At 43.2% G+C, this 20,000-nt stretch overlaps 1 protein-coding gene across 1 annotated transcript in view; it reads right to left on the minus strand.

Annotated features, from left to right (window-relative positions):
• Positions 1–3,778: 3,778 nt before the first annotated feature.
• The window catches only part of LOC125046417 (short-chain dehydrogenase/reductase family 9C member 7-like), a 20,170-nt gene continuing 3,948 nt past the window's right edge, over positions 3,779–20,000 (minus strand). The window contains exons 2-9 of the mRNA XM_047644231.1: positions 18,905–19,301; positions 13,668–13,726; positions 12,819–12,972; positions 12,399–12,581; positions 5,774–5,906; positions 5,199–5,409; positions 4,718–4,841; positions 3,779–4,515 (exon numbers count right to left, since the gene is read on the minus strand). Of these exons, the coding sequence (XP_047500187.1) occupies positions 4,361–4,515; positions 4,718–4,841; positions 5,199–5,409; positions 5,774–5,906; positions 12,399–12,581; positions 12,819–12,972; positions 13,668–13,726; positions 18,905–19,109 (1,224 nt within the window). The 5' untranslated portion in view covers positions 19,110–19,301 and the 3' untranslated portion in view covers positions 3,779–4,360. The remainder of the gene's footprint in view (positions 4,516–4,717; positions 4,842–5,198; positions 5,410–5,773; positions 5,907–12,398; positions 12,582–12,818; positions 12,973–13,667; positions 13,727–18,904; positions 19,302–20,000) is intronic.

Here is a 20,000-nt window from a genome sequence, read left to right on the forward strand (position 1 = left end):
TTCTTCTTCTTCTTCTTCTTCTTCTTCTTCTTCTTCTTCTTCTTCTTCTTCTTCTTCTTCTTCTTCTTCTTCTTCTTCTTCTTCTTCTTCTTCTTCTTCTTCTTCTTCTTCTTCTTCTTCTTCTTCTTCTTCTTCTTCTTCTTCTTCTTCTTCTTCTTCTTCTTCTTCTTCTTCTTCTTCTTCTTCTTCTTCTTCTTCTTCTTCTTCTTCTTCTTCTTCTTCTTCTTCTTCTTCTTCTTCTTCTTCTTCTTCTTCTTCTTCTTCTTCTTCTTCTTCTTCTTCTTCTTCTTCTTCTTCTTCTTCTTCTTCTTCTTCTTCTTCTTCTTCTTCTTCTTCTTCTTCTTCTTCTTCTTCTTCTTCTTCTTCTTCTTCTTCTTCTTCTTCTTCTTCTTCTTCTTCTTCTTCTTCTTCTTCTTCTTCTTCTTCTTCTTCTTCTTCTTCTTCTTCTTCTTCTTCTTCTTCTTCTTCTTCTTCTTCTTCTTCTTCTTCTTCTTCTTCTTCTTCTTCTTCTTCTTCTTCTTCTTCTTCTTCTTCTTCTTCTTCTTCTTCTTCTTCTTCTTCTTCTTCTTCTTCTTCTTCTTCTTCTTCTTCTTCTTCTTCTTCTTCTTCTTCTTCTTCTTCTTCTTCTTCTTCTTCTTCTTCTTCTTCTTCTTCTTCTTCTTCTTCTTCTTCTTCTTCTTCTTCTTCTTCTTCTTCTTCTTCTTCTTCTTCTTCTTCTTCTTCTTCTTCTTCTTCTTCTTCTTCTTCTTCTTCTTCTTCTTCTTCTTCTTCTTCTTCTTCTTCTTCTTCTTCTTCTTCTTCTTCTTCTTCTTCTTCTTCTTCTTCTTCTTCTTCTTCTTCTTCTTCTTCTTCTTCTTCTTCTTCTTCTTCTTCTTCTTCTTCTTCTTCTTCTTCTTCTTCTTCTTCTTCTTCTTCTTCTTCTTCTTCTTCTTCTTCTTCTTCTTCTTCTTCTTCTTCTTCTTCTTCTTCTTCTTCTTCTTCTTCTTCTTCTTCTTCTTCTTCTTCTTCTTCTTCTTCTTCTTCTTCTTCTTCTTCTTCTTCTTCTTCTTCTTCTTCTTCTTCTTCTTCTTCTTCTTCTTCTTCTTCTTCTTCTTCTTCTTCTTCTTCTTCTTCTTCTTCTTCTTCTTCTTCTTCTTCTTCTTCTTCTTCTTCTTCTTCTTCTTCTTCTTCTTCTTCTTCTTCTTCTTCTTCTTCTTCTTCTTCTTCTTCTTCTTCTTCTTCTTCTTCTTCTTCTTCTTCTTCTTCTTCTTCTTCTTCTTCTTCTTCTTCTTCTTCTTCTTCTTCTTCTTCTTCTTCTTCTTCTTCTTCTTCTTCTTCTTCTTCTTCTTCTTCTTCTTCTTCTTCTTCTTCTTCTTCTTCTTCTTCTTCTTCTTCTTCTTCTTCTTCTTCTTCTTCTTCTTCTTCTTCTTCTTCTTCTTCTTCTTCTTCTTCTTCTTCTTCTTCTTCTTCTTCTTCTTCTTCTTCTTCTTCTTCTTCTTCTTCTTCTTCTTCTTCTTCTTCTTCTTCTTCTTCTTCTTCTTCTTCTTCTTCTTCTTCTTCTTCTTCTTCTTCTTCTTCTTCTTCTTCTTCTTCTTCTTCTTCTTCTTCTTCTTCTTCTTCTTCTTCTTCTTCTTCTTCTTCTTCTTCTTCTTCTTCTTCTTCTTCTTCTTCTTCTTCTTCTTCTTCTTCTTCTTCTTCTTCTTCTTCTTCTTCTTCTTCTTCTTCTTCTTCTTCTTCTTCTTCTTCTTCTTCTTCTTCTTCTTCTTCTTCTTCTTCTTCTTCTTCTTCTTCTTCTTCTTCTTCTTCTTCTTCTTCTTCTTCTTCTTCTTCTTCTTCTTCTTCTTCTTCTTCTTCTTCTTCTTCTTCTTCTTCTTCTTCTTCTTCTTCTTCTTCTTCTTCTTCTTCTTCTTCTTCTTCTTCTTCTTCTTCTTCTTCTTCTTCTTCTTCTTCTTCTTCTTCTTCTTCTTCTTCTTCTTCTTCTTCTTCTTCTTCTTCTTCTTCTTCTTCTTCTTCTTCTTCTTCTTCTTCTTCTTCTTCTTCTTCTTCTTCTTCTTCTTCTTCTTCTTCTTCTTCTTCTTCTTCTTCTTCTTCTTCTTCTTCTTCTTCTTCTTCTTCTTCTTCTTCTTCTTCTTCTTCTTCTTCTTCTTCTTCTTCTTCTTCTTCTTCTTCTTCTTCTTCTTCTTCTTCTTCTTCTTCTTCTTCTTCTTCTTCTTCTTCTTCTTCTTCTTCTTCTTCTTCTTCTTCTTCTTCTTCTTCTTCTTCTTCTTCTTCTTCTTCTTCTTCTTCTTCTTCTTCTTCTTCTTCTTCTTCTTCTTCTTCTTCTTCTTCTTCTTCTTCTTCTTCTTCTTCTTCTTCTTCTTCTTCTTCTTCTTCTTCTTCTTCTTCTTCTTCTTCTTCTTCTTCTTCTTCTTCTTCTTCTTCTTCTTCTTCTTCTTCTTCTTCTTCTTCTTCTTCTTCTTCTTCTTCTTCTTCTTCTTCTTCTTCTTCTTCTTCTTCTTCTTCTTCTTCTTCTTCTTCTTCTTCTTCTTCTTCTTCTTCTTCTTCTTCTTCTTCTTCTTCTTCTTCTTCTTCTTCTTCTTCTTCTTCTTCTTCTTCTTCTTCTTCTTCTTCTTCTTCTTCTTCTTCTTCTTCTTCTTCTTCTTCTTCTTCTTCTTCTTCTTCTTCTTCTTCTTCTTCTTCTTCTTCTTCTTCTTCTTCTTCTTCTTCTTCTTCTTCTTCTTCTTCTTCTTCTTCTTCTTCTTCTTCTTCTTCTTCTTCTTCTTCTTCTTCTTCTTCTTCTTCTTCTTCTTCTTCTTCTTCTTCTTCTTCTTCTTCTTCTTCTTCTTCTTCTTCTTCTTCTTCTTCTTCTTCTTCTTCTTCTTCTTCTTCTTCTTCTTCTTCTTCTTCTTCTTCTTCTTCTTCTTCTTCTTCTTCTTCTTCTTCTTCTTCTTCTTCTTCTTCTTCTTCTTCTTCTTCTTCTTCTTCTTCTTCTTCTTCTTCTTCTTCTTCTTCTTCTTCTTCTTCTTCTTCTTCTTCTTCTTCTTCTTCTTCTTCTTCTTCTTCTTCTTCTTCTTCTTCTTCTTCTTCTTCTTCTTCTTCTTCTTCTTCTTCTTCTTCTTCTTCTTCTTCTTCTTCTTCTTCTTCTTCTTCTTCTTCTTCTTCTTCTTCTTCTTCTTCTTCTTCTTCTTCTTCTTCTTCTTCTTCTTCTTCTTCTTCTTCTTCTTCTTCTTCTTCTTCTTCTTCTTCTTCTTCTTCTTCTTCTTCTTCTTCTTCTTCTTCTTCTTCTTCTTCTTCTTCTTCTTCTTCTTCTTCTTCTTCTTCTTCTTCTTCTTCTTCTTCTTCTTCTTCTTCTTCTTCTTCTTCTTCTTCTTCTTCTTCTTCTTCTTCTTCTTCTTCTTCTTCTTCTTCTTCTTCTTCTTCTTCTTCTTCTTCTTCTTCTTCTTCTTCTTCTTCTTCTTCTTCTTCTTCTTCTTCTTCTTCTTCTTCTTCTTCTTCTTCTTCTTCTTCTTCTTCTTCTTCTTCTTCTTCTTCTTCTTCTTCTTCTTCTTCTTCTTCTTCTTCTTCTTCTTCTTCTTCTTCTTCTTCTTCTTCTTCTTCTTCTTCTTCTTCTTCTTCTTCTTCTTCTTCTTCTTCTTCTTCTTCTTCTTCTTCTTCTTCTTCTTCTTCTTCTTCTTCTTCTTCTTCTTCTTCTTCTTCTTCTTCTTCTTCTTCTTCTTCTTCTTCTTCTTCTTCTTCTTCTTCTTCTTCTTCTTCTTCTTCTTCTTCTTCTTCTTCTTCTTCTTCTTCTTCTTCTTCTTCTTCTTCTTCTTCTTCTTCTTCTTCTTCTTCGATGCATGAAGTTGTATGATACTGGGGAAAAAAATGAATCTTGGAAGTTTTGTAAGACACAAATCAACGATTCAAGTGGCAAAAGACAGAGGGGACTTGCTTGCCCTCTGATTTTACCCTTTACACTCCCTAACACCGAAAAAATAACACTGAAAATGATGACTGAGGCAGTTAACGATGGATTGTTCATCGCTTTCTAGTAGCTACGCTATTCGTTTTATTGTCATCCTTGTAATGTCAGCATTTCGAAGAGTGTGATTGAACAGTTTCACGTTCATCGTACCTGATATAACTGTCCTCGACGACCAAACTCAACATACTCAACAGAACGTTTTATATGCCTTCTAACCACAAATACGTGTGAGAATCAACACTTGACAACGCAAGCAATATCCTGATTACGAAACTCCTTCTCCAGAGCCATCGCGAACACCGCAGTCCCCCAACCTAGAGGGACCTCTTAGATTTCTTCTTCGCCATTTGAACGTCTCTTCCTGCCCTGCACGCATCCTCCTGTAGCAGCCAGAAAGCAGGGCCCCGTCTAGCTCCGCCCACGAGGCACGCCCACCGCACCCTAGAATTTGAACTTGGTGTCGGATTTGGGCGAGGGCGTCATTTCCTTCTTGTCCCAGTTGGGCATCGAGAACATTCGGTATAGTCTCGCTCCTTGAGGTCCCTGCACGCCTGCCTTGGGCCGCGGGTCCATCAACAGCCGCTTCTGCTTGCGTGCTGTTGGCGGGAAAGACGTGACGTGTTGCAGATTTTGAAAGGAATGGATTTTATTTTGTTTCAATTATTTCTATTATCATTACCATCATGACATTTTATCCCGTGATGTAAAAGACCTTGAGGATCCATAAATTGAACAAAGAAAACGACTGGATCAAGTTACAAAAGAAATAAAGAATAACAAAACGGTTGATATAAGTACCTGCAACATACGCAGGTGGCGTCTGTGGCTGGCTGCTGAGGAACAGGTGGTCGCGGACTTTGTCTGGCAGAGCGGAGAGTACCTTGGCTCTCACTTGTGTCACCACACTGGGTACGTAGCGGCTCTGGTGGGCAAAAGGGTTGAGAGTAAGTATATGGAAATCGTGATGAGGACATGTTCTGAGATTGTAAGTAAAGGATTTGTCAAAAGTATGTCGTGAATGATGAGCAGAGATGGAGATACAATATGACATTTTTTTCGCTCTCTATTTCTTGTTTATTCAGCCCGCTTTCTCTCTCTCTCTCTCTCTTTCTCTCTCTTGCCCTTCACCCCTTGTCCCCTCCTCACTTACTCCCTCTCTCCCTCCTTCCCCTCCCTCTTTCCCCTCCCTCCCTCCCTCCCTCCCTCCCTCCCTCCCTCCCTCCCTCCCTCCCTCCCTCCCTCCCTCCCTCTTTCTTTGCCCTACCCCCCTCACCCTTACCTTGGGGTCCTGCCCTGCCACGGCGTCCACCATATCGTCGACGACCTCCTTAATCTTCTCCGAGGGCTTAGCTCGATTCAGGTGGGCGGAGATTGTTATCTTAAAGTCCTTCATGTATTCGTCGCCGTAGGAATTCCTCACGTCCTCGGGGCATTCCTCCCAGAACCTGTCGAGGGCGCGGTGGATGGGTCCTTCCTGGCTAATGGGCGTCCTGAGAGGGGGAAGGAGAGAAGTCATTAGTCTACGATGATGAATGCCTCTCTGTGACAGGAGATGGCTTTTCATCTGTCTAAACATCCTCGCGTCTACGAATCTACTTGTCTGTATTTCTGTTTAAATATTTATACGTCCATATTGCCTGTCCCTCTGTCTAGCAGCCATTCAATCTGTCATCCCAAATCATATTATCCCAATACGAAAAAAAAAAAACATTAATTACACAAACACTACCTAGGGAAAAAAGTCTTACATCACATAACTCGCACAAACCCACATAAACATGTACATTAAAACTCATATGCAACCCCCTTACAACACAAGACACACCTGGAGACGAAATCACAAACCAAGCTCACCTGTAAAGAGTAGGCTCGACGGTGTGGACGGTGATGCCCCACTTTTGCATCTCCAGCCTGAGTCCGTCGGCGAAGGAGACCGTCGCGTGCTTACTCATGCTGTAGGCCGTGAATCCGGGGAAGGTGTAGCGTCCTGTAGGAGAGGGAGAGACGTGGGGGTTTAGGGGCGAAATCCTTTGGGAAGGGATGAAGAGAGGGAAGAAGACAGGGAGTGAAAGGAAGGCTGGGACGGTTAGACGGAGGGAGGGGATGAGGGAAAGAGAAAGAAAGGGAGAGGGGAAGAGAGAGAGAGAGAGAGAGAGAGAGAGAGAGAGAGAGAGAGAGAGAGAGAGAGAGAGAGAGAGAGAGAGAGAGAGAGAGAGAGAGAGAGAAATATAAAGCTGCATACATTATTAGCATAAGATAATCAGATAATTTTAGAAGAAAACAGACAGAAAAACACTCAAATTCATATAAAGACAAGTTTTGAATAACAGCAAGCTCCTATGATAACAACCTACTGCTCGAAAAAAAACCTATTAATCATATCTACAAAAACAACAAAGTAAAACAAGACAAACATGGGTGAGCGAACCCCTTAATGTACGCAGTCATTCTCGTTATAAGCGGCCCTGCCATTAAAAGCGTTGTCAACAAAGACCTCGCTCTTGCTCCGAAGACTATTGTTCCCAAGTATGACGAAATGTTTTATTGGAAGTTTCGCTCTAACAGATAAATCAGCGACAAGGGCTCATTATTAAGAAAGGATTCGCAGCAAGGACACAAATGGCCTTAGAAATCCCTTGAAGGCAAGATGCTTTCCGATACAATTATCAATTCTTTATTTTGGATCTGAAGAGCTCGGATTTAAGGCTTTAGGGATTTATGTCTAAGGATTAACGCCGAAGGATTTTAAGTTTATAGGATTTCCTTGTGAGGCCTTGCGTTTTAGGATTTATGCCTGGGGATTTACGTCTGAGGGTGTATGTCAAGGGATTTACTTTGAGGGGATTTACGGCTTATAATCGACGTATAAGAAATTTCGCCTGAGGTTTTACGGTGGGCATGAGGAAGTGGCATTCAAAGGGCTGGAGGAGGGTTCACGAGAGCTCCGCCCACCCGTCCACCCTCGGCCCCCGCCCACCCTCGGCCCCCCGCCCACCCTCGGCCCCCGCCTCACATATTTCACACTTCTGCAACTCATCCTGCGTCTTTGGATCATGGTACACATCCACCTTCGCCTGCAGGAGCATTGTGTACAGAGGTTATGTACGGATATGTGTGTGGGTGCGTGTGCGTGTGCGTGCGTGTGTGTGTGTGTGTGTGTGTGTGTGTGTGTGTGTGTGTGTGTGTGTGTGTGTGTGTGTGTGTGTGTGCGTGCGTGCGTGTGCGTGTGCGTGTGCGCGCGTGTGTGTGTGTGTGTGTGTGTGTGTGTGTGTGTGTGTTCGCGTGTGTGTGTTTGCATGCCCTACGATTGCATGCACGCGTCAACAATTGAGTAGTTTCTGTTTAAGTATATCCATGTAATTGGATACAGACGCCATGGCTAAACCCCAAGAGGCTGAGTGTAAGAGATCGTAATGGAGGGAAACGGGCGGGGCAAAGGGCACAGCGTTACACATGAGCGGAACGAGAGGGAAACCGCCCCGAAGTGCCCTCTTGCCAAGGTCCTCCATTTCGGACACTAAGAAATAGTTTACGAAGCGATAGATTTCTTATTCCATTTTTTTATCCTCTCTTGGGGCTTTGTCTCTCACAAACGTGACTTTCATTTCGTTTTTTGTTTTTCTGTTATTTAAACGTATGATTTTCCTGGTCGTGGCAAATGGTTTTCGTCAAGGGGCTACTTCGTTGTGACGTTATGTAAACAAACCTTTTTTTCTTCCCTTATGGGGATGGAAACGGTGATGATGGATGAGGAGAGACGAAGGCCGGAGGACAGGCGGAAGGACGGAAAATAAAAGAAGAAATAGGAGAATAAGCATCAATCGCGAACAACCTTCGATCACGTCACGACCTTTCTGAGCTGATAGGACATCAGTAAAAAAAAACGCAATAGACGCAAGAACACAGCATTATTATAATGTTGCTTCGTCACTCTTAGCAACAGCATCTAGCCTTTTTTTTTGTTGAGATGTCCACTGTTTTGCTATGTGTGGCTCTCAGGGTCGAGACATGGGAATGTGTATGCGCTGGTGGGCGTTTGTGTGCGTTTCTGGTGAGTTTATTTTCTGGTCTTCGTGTGAATGAGTGAATGGGAGAAAATTTGTATGTAATGTATACATACATACATACATATGCATAATAGGTATGAATGAGAATGATTATCTTCACAATACAAGAGATGTATTTGACCGGTTTCGACTTTGTCCTCGTCAGAAATACATGGTCAAATACATCTCTTGTATTGTGAAGATATTCATTCTCATTCATACCTTTTATACATTTGTCAACATGAACGCGGTTCATACATACATACATATATATATATATATATATATATGTATGTATGTATATTATATGAACAGTGGAATGTGTGTTACCGTGTTTATACTTGTAAAGAATCTCCGTAGACTTTATCTTGGTAACAAAACCCCCAACCGCATACAGAGTACAAGATGCCAGGAGAGGAATTCGGCACTGGGCACGACCATTTCTCTCTCGGAGGTCTTCATTAACCGCGCTGCCTTCCCGTTCCAAGGTTACAGCTCGCCTCTGGGTGTTTGAACTCTCGGGCTGACGGAACGAGGCCCCCTGCAAGTCACCGCAAGGCAAGGTCACTGCGGAGCCCGGGGGAAGGAGGGGGGGAGTGAAGGAGGCTGGGGGGGGGTAGAGCCAAAGGAGGCTCGGGTAAAGGGGGGGAGGGGCGGAGGCTGCCGGGCAAAGAGGAGGAGGAAGAAGGAAGGAAGATTAATGGAGGGAGAGGGAGAAAGGCAGGGAGAGGAAGAGGGGGGAGAAGGGGTGTGGGAAGGGAGAGAGAGGAGTGAGGATTCTGATGTGATCTGATAAAATAGAGTAACAGTACCATGTACGTATGGAGAGAAAGAAAGAAAGAGAATGGGGGGGGGGGGTCAGACAGACAAAACTAAAAGAGAAAAAAGGGGAGAGGAAGAGAGATAGAAATTATTATGTAGCTCAAGGTTCAGGCACTGTTTGTGTTTATAAGAAGAGGAACTTGTTGCTTTAAAGAAAACGTGACACAAGAATTAAAACGAAGTTCGGGCGGAAGGATGTGTGCGTGAGCGCGCGAGTGTGTGGTGTGCGTTTGAGTGTGCGCGTGTGCATTCATCCGTGTGTGTTACTTTTATACTTGTTTATGCTTGTGTCTCCATGAGGTTATCGTGTGTGCAATGTTCTATATATATTCGCCACATTCTTCTCAACAATAGCTTCCGGCAAGTAAATGTTTTGACGTCAGCCTCTCGCGACAAAGGATCGAGCTGACAGAGGTCATTACACTAAATAAACGCAGCAACTTTTATGCTCCGCGTGACTTTTGCATTTGTTAAACAAAATGGAGAAAAGAGAAGGGAGGAATCAAGACTTCTTTCAGAGGTTTTACATTTTCAACAATATTCGAACCGCGATAGCTTTTATATAGAAAATCAACGTAACACAGGACACACACACACACACACACACACACACACACACACACACACACACACACACACACACACACACACACACACACACACACACACACACACACACACACACACAAACACACACAAACACAAACACACAAATATATAAATAATTAGATGAATTAAATCGGTAAATAAGTAAACACACACACGCATGCAGTCACACTGAAACCTATACGCAGCAAAGCCTGTTGAAGTTCTTGCCAGTCCACATGTCACAGTCATACGGAACAGCTGAATGTCAAGAAGCTGCGTGAGGTTTATTCATTCATTCCATTATATATGATATGCTTTCAGTGTTACGTAACGTCGGTCAAGGTGAAAAGCATTGGGTTTCGATACTCTCCAATTTCAACAGATAAGCGCATTTCGTTGGATATCGTAAAGGCAAAGTAAAAGAGAAGGTAAAGAAATGAATAGACTAGAGATAATATTGTAATTATTATCGATATAACTAACGTCATCATTCTCATTTTCATAATTGCCATCATCATCATTATTTTTATCATCATTATCTTTACTACTACTACTGTTATTATCACCATTAAAAGGAAATGACCAAAAACAAAGGGTAAAACAAAAGCTTCTCGGAGGAAGGAGGGGGGGGAGGAGGGGTCGCCTCCACACCAAAGACACCACATAGGATGCGAAGGCCAACCGCAGGAGGGTCAACATGTCCTCAACTTCCCTTCGAACACATAAACATCATACAGACGGGCGCGAGTATAAACAGCGACCCCATCAGATTTCCGGCCCAAACACCAGGATGAATCACCCCTTCCTAGCAACATGAGACGTGGGAAAGAGGACTCGGTATGTGAGGTTCTCTAAGGGGGCGCTGGTGATGGCGGAAACCTGTCCGTCTGGAAGGGAACTTTTCGCTGTGGGGGGTGGGGTCCTCGAAGGGGTTGTTGGAAGGAGCAGAGGTTTCTTTTCAATGTTAGGAATAGCCTTCGATTGCGAGGAGTAAGGTCTTTTGTTGGGTTTTAGGAGAAGCGAAGACATTTCTTGGGAGTTTGAAACGGTTGGTTATCGTGAGGGAAGAGAGGTCGTTTAAGAAGTCTCTGAAAGAGCTATAAAAGCGACGACTTTTTCGAAGCGATCTTCGTATGAAAGACTGCAGAAAACTTTCTGTTAAACAGATGTTTTTTTGGTAACGGGAAATGTATTTGTATGTAAATGGGATTGTCGTCAAAGAGAATGAACAATAACAGTAAATGATTTTACAGCGGGAGTCATTTCTCGTTAATGAGGCGAGTGTAATGAGGTTCCTTTCGCGGCCGTCGGCGCTGCAACCCCTTTTTTGTGATCATCTTACCATCAGTAGGACTCGCCCGGGGAAGGGAAGAGGAGTTTTGTATGTGTATTTCACAAGAGGTACACAACATGATCGGTAAATTGTATGTTTGTCAGAAGAGGTGTATGTGTGTCATGGCATTTTTTCTTCTGGGAAGAAAAATACAGTAACAATACACGAAAGAAGAAAAATAAACTCAGCGTCTGAAAGGGAAATTTGGTTCCTAATCCGCTCTAACGTAAGGGTGAAATTTGGTAATTGCTCTGTCATGCTGATGCCCTTGGAGCCCTAAGGCCAGTACACTCAACTCCTCAGTGAATGACATCTTGGCATATCATTAATTCATCGAGAAAACAAAAATAAAACAACAAAAAAGATCTACTGGCTGTTCCAAACATCACTTAGATTATTTTTTTTTCTGCGTGGGTCCTGCGGTCGTGCTTACGTTTCAAAACAACCCGACTCCGTATTTGTTCAAGCTCGTGTGTGCGTGCCGTTTGACGTTTGACGCGGTGAGAATTGTCATGCCTCCGCCATCCTGGGAATCCGTGCGTATCGTAGGCGCTGTGATAAGTTATCGTTACAACTCCCAAACAGCTGCAAAGAGCACGGAAATCACTCGAAACAGTGTCCGTGGCGAGATAGACTATCTACGACCCTCCGCCATCCACGCTCTCCTACGACCTCGCCCCACTGTCCCCAAAAGCACGGCCGTATTTCTTTCTGCTTTTAATCTGCTTGAGAGACCCGCGCCACATGCTCAGCCGGCCTCCGAGCTAGCCAGTGCTTACTATGTTTCGTGTCCAGATTGACTAACACGCAAGTGTAGGTTTTACCAAATACACTTACGTGCACTCGCAAACTTACACACACACACACACACACACACACACACACACACACACACACACACACACACACACACACACACACACACACACACACACACACACACACACACACACGCACGTACACCTTGCTCTCTCATGCGTATCAATACCTCTAATCCTCGCTGTTTTCCGACGTATTGGGAAAGCTTTCAAGTTACATGAGCGTTTATTACTTCTAGATGAATGCAGTTTATAATTTGCAATTATTAGCTGAATATAAAAGCTATCAATGCGCCCCGACGTTGCATTTTTATGAGGTGTTATGAGGTAATTCTGGCAGATTATCACGCTTCACCTCCTCTCTCATTCTGTCTCCGCCCCACGAAACCGTTCAACATAGACGAGGCGACCAAATAAAAGAACCAAAAAAAATATTAAAAATAAAATATACGCGAAAATCTGCCGAGTCATCAACCCCGAGGCATTTATTCAACACGGGTACCTCAGTTGATTTTTTTTTTGAGGAGGGAGGGAGGGGGGAGGGGCGGTGCTGTGTGAGAATGCGTGTTTCTCGTGAGGCTTGGGAGTTCGTGTCTCGAGATGCTCAAAATATCAAGCGATATCAGAGGATTTCCGGACGTCGGGAGGTGTTGCATGTCGTGAATCTCTCAGGAGAACGATGAAAACTTCACATTTATGACGGAAAAAATTATCAGTTTGTTGATAGAATGGTAAAAAAAAGGTCTTTCCTAATCAGAGCCTTATCATAATACTCCACGAAGGCCTCATGCTGACAGAAGTTCATAAAGGAAATGTGATTAAAACATAAAAAAGTGCATATACTGAATTCTTAAGAAAATGATCCGCCTTACCTGCCAGGGAAGCCACGAGCACGATCCTGCCGCTGGACTTCCTGAGGAGCGGCAGGAAGGTCTTGGTGACGCGGATGGGACCCAGGGAGTTGACTTCGTAGACGCGGCGGTACTCGGCGATGGGGCACCACTCGATCTCCGTGAAGGCCGCGATGCCCGCGTTGTTCACGACGGCCCACAGGTCTGGAGGGAGGCCAAAGGTCATGGGTGAGGGGGGTTAGCGGTACTGGTGTCTGGGTTTGTTGCGTGTGTGTGTGTGTGTGTGTGTGTGTGTGTGTGTGTGTGTGTGTGTGTGTGTGTGTGTGTGTGTGTGTGTGTGTGTGTGTGTATAATCACTCCCTTTCCCTTCTTCCAAAGCCCCCCCTCCCCCCGATAACACACCCCCTGAGCCCCGCACCGCCACCATCTCCCGTTCCTCACCTAGACTCCCGAGGTCTTCCTTGATGAATTTGTAGGCGAATCGCACCTCATCCTCCTTCGTGACGTCGAGTCTCACCACCGTCAGCTTCGAGGAGGTTTCGAGCTTGAGCGACGTGGCACCCGTGCCGTCGGGCTGGAGGCACCCGGCGTACACCTGGAGAAAGGAAAGAGGAGGAAAATTAACATCGAGGGCATTGGGGCGCGGCAGGGAACGGGAAAGGCAACGCGTCCAGTGCGGGTGAACAGAGAGAGGACTCGTTTACACAGCGGGTCTGCGCAGCGCGAGGTCTGGGAAACCGCGCGACAATTCCCGAAATTTCTCACCGGTTGGAGGACCGAGCTGGGAATCAAGACACGGGCGTTTGGAAAGGAATATGACGATGGCACGGCTGTAATCCATAGGTTGAACCTTAGTATGATTTGAAACTGATGATGATAATGATGGTTAATGATGAGACTATAATGATAGTGTTAATGATGATAATACAACTCTAACAGTACTGCTAATGGTAGGAATCATAACTCCACTATTAATGATGACTAAGATGATGATAATGATGACAATGACAATGCTACTTATAATGAAAATGATAATGATGATAATAATAATACTAATAATAATTATTACTATTATTATTATCATTATTAGTATCATTATCATTATCATTATTACTATTATTATCATCATCATTATTATTATTACTATAACTATTATCATCCTCATTATAATGATAATATTGATGACAAAATAGTTAGGTAAGACAAAACCAACTAGTTAGATGAGACAAAAATCTACAAACGAGCGAAAGCGCAAGTAAACGAAGAGGAAAACGCATTCCAGCACCTCACCTTAAAGCCCAGCTTATCGAGACGTATCGCCAGCAGCCTCCCGAAGCCGGAGTCACAGCCTGCGGGAAGAAGGGAAATCACCTGTAACGTCATAAACCACGCGGGGGGGAAAAAAAGGGGTTTTGATTCTACATCGATGCTGCATTTTTGGTTACCTCTTGAACCGTGTAGAATATCTATATTATGAATGGTATGTAAAGAGAGAATGGAATAAGATTGGAATTAAGCCATAGCATCCGTCAGTTGTGTAGTATATACAAACATACAAAAAAAAAAAAAGTACAGCAACTTAATTGATCATACCTTGACAAACAAATGCGACTCGAATCGTCATATAAGGGATTACGAAAGTCAAAAGGTAAAACAAAGAAGCGGTTTGTGTTGTTTATTGATGACGTAAATCCGAGGCTCTCCTGTGACAGTCCCTTCTCTCTAGGAAGATTTTGTTATGGAGAGAAAACGTGACGTAAAGATCTTGGTCGTGACAGGATACAAGAAGGTGACCGGAACGAAAAGTCACTTCCAACGTTTTACGGATGATGGAGGTATGCAGCCTTCTCTGTCACGTAAACACACACAGCGTGACGCGTACGATTATGTAGCGTTTGGTTTGGTCTTTGTATTTTTGAGTAGGATAGATTGTACTGACTAGCCAAGGTTAGTAAATAAATGTACGTGTTTAGCTGTGTTAGGTTATTAGGGTATGATTTTAAGACACTAAATGTGACTAATGTAATACCATTGAAATCTGAATGCGATTCAAGTGGAAAATTAAATATATCTAAACATCACGAAAGAAAAGAAACGTGGTCAGGTCAATCCTACATTAACGTTTAATCATTACGAAATTATCTGCATAAAAAAAAAAAAAAAATGATGGCTAATTGGAGACATTAAGAGAGAGTTAAAGGAGAGACACCAAAATGGCAACATCTGTGACGTCACATCCTCGAGTACCCTCTGATGATAAGACAGAGATAAAGGGGTCAAATTATTTTTATGGGGCACTTCTAGAATGTGAATAAGACGTTATATAAACAAGATTGATACTTTGAAATCGTGATCTTGCTTCTTACAATGTGTTGCAGATTAGTCAGTTCATAAATTATATCTGAGTACGTATGGGAATGAAGACTGACCTTCTGTGTATGTTAATGCTTGTTGCAACAGCTAATGAGTTGATAGAATAAATGCAAGTGTCGAGAAGAGAACTGACAGAGAGACTGGACGAGGAAAAAATGGTGTACTGCAGATTTGAATACAAGTCTACTTTCACGTATCTCAGTGTTGCACTTACGTATGTATATAAGAACTTGAATAATGACTTTTCGACACTTGACGCAATGAATATAACAATTAAGCCAAGAGGATAAGTCATTAATCCACGGATCTATATATAAGATCAACCCTTGACTATGCAATATTTTTAAATAGATTTTAATCCACAGATCTATATATAAGATCAACCCATAACTATGCAATATTTTTAAATAGATTTCCATTGCATGTATTGCATTATATATCAATAGATCAACATTTTCGCAAAAAGGAAAACGTTGCAGAGGGATTGCAGGGTTAGGTGGGGGGGAGTGGAGGTTGAGGGGGGGGGGTGAAAACATGAGGAGCAGGTAATAAGGAAAGTTTTTCCACTGACCTGAGGGTGCCGTCCGGAAGGGGGGGGGGGGGGGGGGGAGAGATGACCTGGCTAATGAGTTTTTGTGTCATGGAATTGTGCATGTGTATTCGTGTGTGATTTATTTGCGGTCGAGTGTTTGTTAGTGTGAATGTGAATGTGTGTGTGCGTGTGTGCGTGTGTGTGTGTGTGCGTGTGTGTGTGTGTGTGTGTGTGAGAGTGTGTGTGTGTGTGTGTGTGTGTGTGTGTCCATATGTGCGTGCGTGCGTGTTCGTATGGATATCTATTAGTGTGCCGCATGCATCCGAATTTGCTTTCACTCTGTACGTCCTGCATATGTGTGTGTGTGTGTATGTGTGTGTGTGTGTGTGTGTGTGTGTGTGCGTGTGCGTGCGTGCGAGTTCGTATGTGTGCGTGTGCGTGTGTGTGTGTGTGTGTGTGTGTGTGTGTGTGTGTGTGTGTGTGTGTGTGTGTGTGTGTGTGTGTGTGTGTGTGTGTGTGCGTATTTGCAGCAGGTCCAGCACTCCCTAGGAACTCCGCCCTGAAGTTAAATGTTGATGCCCTTGGAGGGGAGTGGGGGGGGGGGGGGGGCACAGGGCAAACACTAGATCGATCCTTCACTTTCGGGGCATGAGATAGTGGAAAAAAAAAATAGGACATGACAAGGAGAAAGAGGAGGAGAGAATAGAAGGAGAAGAATATAAGAGAAACCGAAGGAGTAAAGGAGAAGAAGAGAGGGGCAATGGAAGGAGGAAGAGGAAGTGGAAGAAGAACAAAAGAGTAGAAGGAGAGAGGAAGAGGAAGTAGAACGGAGAAGGATATGGAAGGAGGAAGTGGCAGAGACGAAAGGAAGAAGGAGAGAAGAAAATAAGTAATTAGAAGAAGAGGCAAAGGAGCAGTAAAATAAAACAGAAAAAAAAACAAACAGAAGAAACAGAGAGCTAGGGAGAAGAGAAGAGAAAAAAGCCAACAAAAGAAGGAATAAAGGGATAGAGAAGGAGGAGGAGGAGGAGGAGGATACAGCAAGGACGAGACAAGGAAGGGGGAAGAGATGGACGTGGGAGTAACGAAGCGAATGAAGGTATAATTGGAGTAGTAATGACGGAAATGAGGAATGTAAGTCTTGTTAGCGCTGGGCTGGGAGCAGACGTAGGTGGGTTTATGAGCGTATGCTAATGAATTCGTACACACAGCCATGCGTACACCGATACATACATACATACATGGACGCATACGCATGTCGGCAGTCGCACCTCTAGACACAAGTATATATACAGTGGTACACGGCACATGCATACACACGATATTGCACCCACACACGCACGTATGTACACTCGGATGCCCGCAATCGCATCCCTACATGTATGTACACACACACACTCACACTCGCAATCACACTCGCACTCGCACTCGCAATCACACTCGCAATCACACACACACTCACACTCACACTCACACTCACACTCGCACTCACACACACTCCCACTCCCACTCCCACTCGCACTCGCACTCGCACTCGCACTCACACTCACACTCACACTCCCACTCGCACTCACACACACTCCCACTCCCACTCGCACTCGCACTCGCACTCGCACTCGCACTCGCACTCGCACTCGCACTCACACTCACACTCACACTCACACTCACACTCATACTCATACTCATACTCATACTCATACTCATACTCATACTCACACTCACACTCGCGCTCACACTTACACTCGCACTCGCACTCACACTCACACACAAACTCACCCTCACACACACACACACTCAAACTCACACTCACACTCACACTCACACTTACACTCACACTCACACTCACACTCACACTCACACTCACACTCACACTCATACTCATACTCATACTCACACACACACACACACACACACACACACACACACACACACACACACACACACACACACACACACACACATACACACATACACATTTACAAAGGTAGACAGATACATAGATGGATGCTTGAGAAACAGGCAGATAGATGCACAGATAGATTTTAAGCGAGGAAGGTGAAATGCGCGCCATAAAATATTTCCAACGACCTTCACTCAAAAGGCGATATTGAGGACTTCATTTTTTCACAAGAAATTATGACTTCTTCTTCTAACTCTTTCCACAAATAAGATTCACGAAAATATATTAAAGACGATGACTTGTGGCTTCAACCATCAGGAGGAGGAAGGAGGACCTTGCCCGAGCATTTCCTGACGGCGAGGAGGTCATCATTTAGCGCGTCTCGTAAAGCACAGTGAAATGGCCGCTAATAACTATCCGTTGGGATGGCTGTCATATCAATGTGACTTTCCTTTGTCTCTTTCGTTTTTTGGGGGTCGGTTATCAGAATTTCGAGTGTGATAAAGTGACTCTCCTGAAGGAATTCCTTTAAAGTATTTTTCCTGAAGTGACTCTGCTGAAACAAGTCTGATGAAGTAACTCTCCTGAAGGAATTTCATCTAGGTATGTCTCCTTGAGTGACATGTGGAACAAATCTAGTGAAGTGACTCTCCTGGAGGAATTCCTTCGAAGTATATCTCCTGAAGTGACTTCTGAACAAGGTCTAGTGAAGTGACTCTCCTGAAGGAATTCTACTAAAGTCATTTTCCTGAAGGACCTTTCCGTCATCTCTCCCTGGTGTTCCTTGTGACGCAACGATGACGTCGAACTTCAGGCTGCTGATATCTCATTTCAGTGACGTCAGATTCTCAAGTTTTACGTTTCAGAGGACCAGTGACAAACGCAGAAGTCAAAGGTCATTTTTAGTTAAGATATGTCATATCCTATTCGGTATCGTAAGTGGGTACATATTTGTGGTCCATTAATTACTCCAACTGCAACATATCAAATGATTTCAAGTCTTGTTTTTTGACATTGTGTAATCTTTATTATCTTCGTTATCACTAAGGGACTAGATGGGACTATTTCGAGGTATTAAGAAAGATAAAAGTCATAATCCGCCACGAAAAAATAGTAACAAGGTCGCCTATACAGTTTATCACATAGACATCACGGCTGAGAGAAAGTTTTCATAAGCCTAGAGTTGGGATGTCTCCGCCTCTGGCTGAGGTTACCTGGCCCTGTTACCTGCCGTCTCTCGAGAAATAATCAGGAAGTGTCCCTGGATCCCATCCCCGCTATCCGGGCTGCCCTTCCTCCTGCCCCGACGAAGGACACTCGAAGGGCATCTCACGAGATAACAAAGCAACTGGGCTCTAATGCGTAGAATGTTAACTGAGGCTCCTTTTCCGAAACTCTCATGCCTCTCCATATTTCTCTGTCTGGGTTGTCGTTCCTCTTATCCAAGGCAAGGATAGTCAGAGGGCATCAGATGGTATAACGCTATACCGAGCTTCATTAGATATGGCTCCCTCTTCGACGGTCCTCTGTAATAAGCACCGCCTTGACCGCTGCGTCGATGCTAGACTGAACTTCAGTAAAGTGAGACTCGGTTTATGAAACTCACCTGCTTATCTCGTCGATGCCCTTCCCCTACGCATTCCTCTCTCCGGGCTGCTGTTCCTCCTGACCAAGCGGAAGGATAGGATTTCACAAAATCGAAGCTCCCTCTCCGAAACTCACCTGTGATGAACACCGCTTTGCCGTTGCCGTCGATGTTCTTCCTCGGCATGGCGTTCATCGCCGCCTTCATCGCCCAGTCGCCGATGTGGGCGGCCATAAGACCCAGGGCGAGCCACGACACCGCCCACGACCGCTGCGAGACGATGACGAGCGCCACCCACGCCAGGAGCCACGCGGCCACCATGTGGTACCAGGTCATACCCATGCTGAATGAGGCTAAGGATTACGTCCAGGGAGGGGTATTCTCGGGTATCTGGAGGGCCTCCTGGGCACGTCTTCAGAAAGGTGAAGGACCTGCTATGTGCTGGGTCGTGCCTCGGTGACGGCGGCGAGGTCGAAGCGGTGTCTTCAGGAGCGGTCTTGCTACTCGCGCATCACAGCGATCGCGAGCATCAGTCTAGCAACGGAAAAAGAAGAAGGATTAACATCAAAACAGAATTGCCAGAATTGCGAAACAAAAATGAATAAGCAGATGAATATGAATGTAATCCTTGTTTGTTTGTTTTTTTTTAGCCTGTCTCTCTTACAAAAGTTGTACAGTCACCTTTATGTGATCCTTACTCATCACTGCCAACGTGCGAACCAGCTCTTACTCGTATTGGCTTGTGTCTCGAAACTGACAGGTTGGTTAGTGAACGCACATTTCCACACATAAACAAGAACGCTGACACACACACACACACACACACACACACACACACACACACACACACACACACACACACACACACACACACACACACACACACACACACGTGCGCGCGTTTCCTTCACACAAAGGAAACGCCACGAAATAAGGGTCACTTTTTATTGCTCTCCGTCCTTCGCGTGTGCTCGCAATTCGCTCTCTGGACGATTTCTGCGAACAATTTTTTGTGGAGAGATGCTGGGGCCGGAATGCCTTGTAGTTGCTTTGTTTTTTGCTGTTGTGATAGTGGGAGAAAAGGCATTTTTTCTGTCTGTTTCTGCTGCAGTTTGTCTCTCTCTCTTCCTCTCTCTGCTTTTTCATTATTTTCTCCTTAACATTTTCACTCTTCCTCTCATCCTTCCTACCCCTTCATCCATCCATCCATCCATCCATCCATCCATCCATCCA

This window comes from Penaeus chinensis, chromosome 1, assembly GCF_019202785.1.
Source record: "Penaeus chinensis breed Huanghai No. 1 chromosome 1, ASM1920278v2, whole genome shotgun sequence".
In the NCBI taxonomy this organism is placed as follows: domain Eukaryota; kingdom Metazoa; phylum Arthropoda; class Malacostraca; order Decapoda; family Penaeidae; genus Penaeus; species Penaeus chinensis.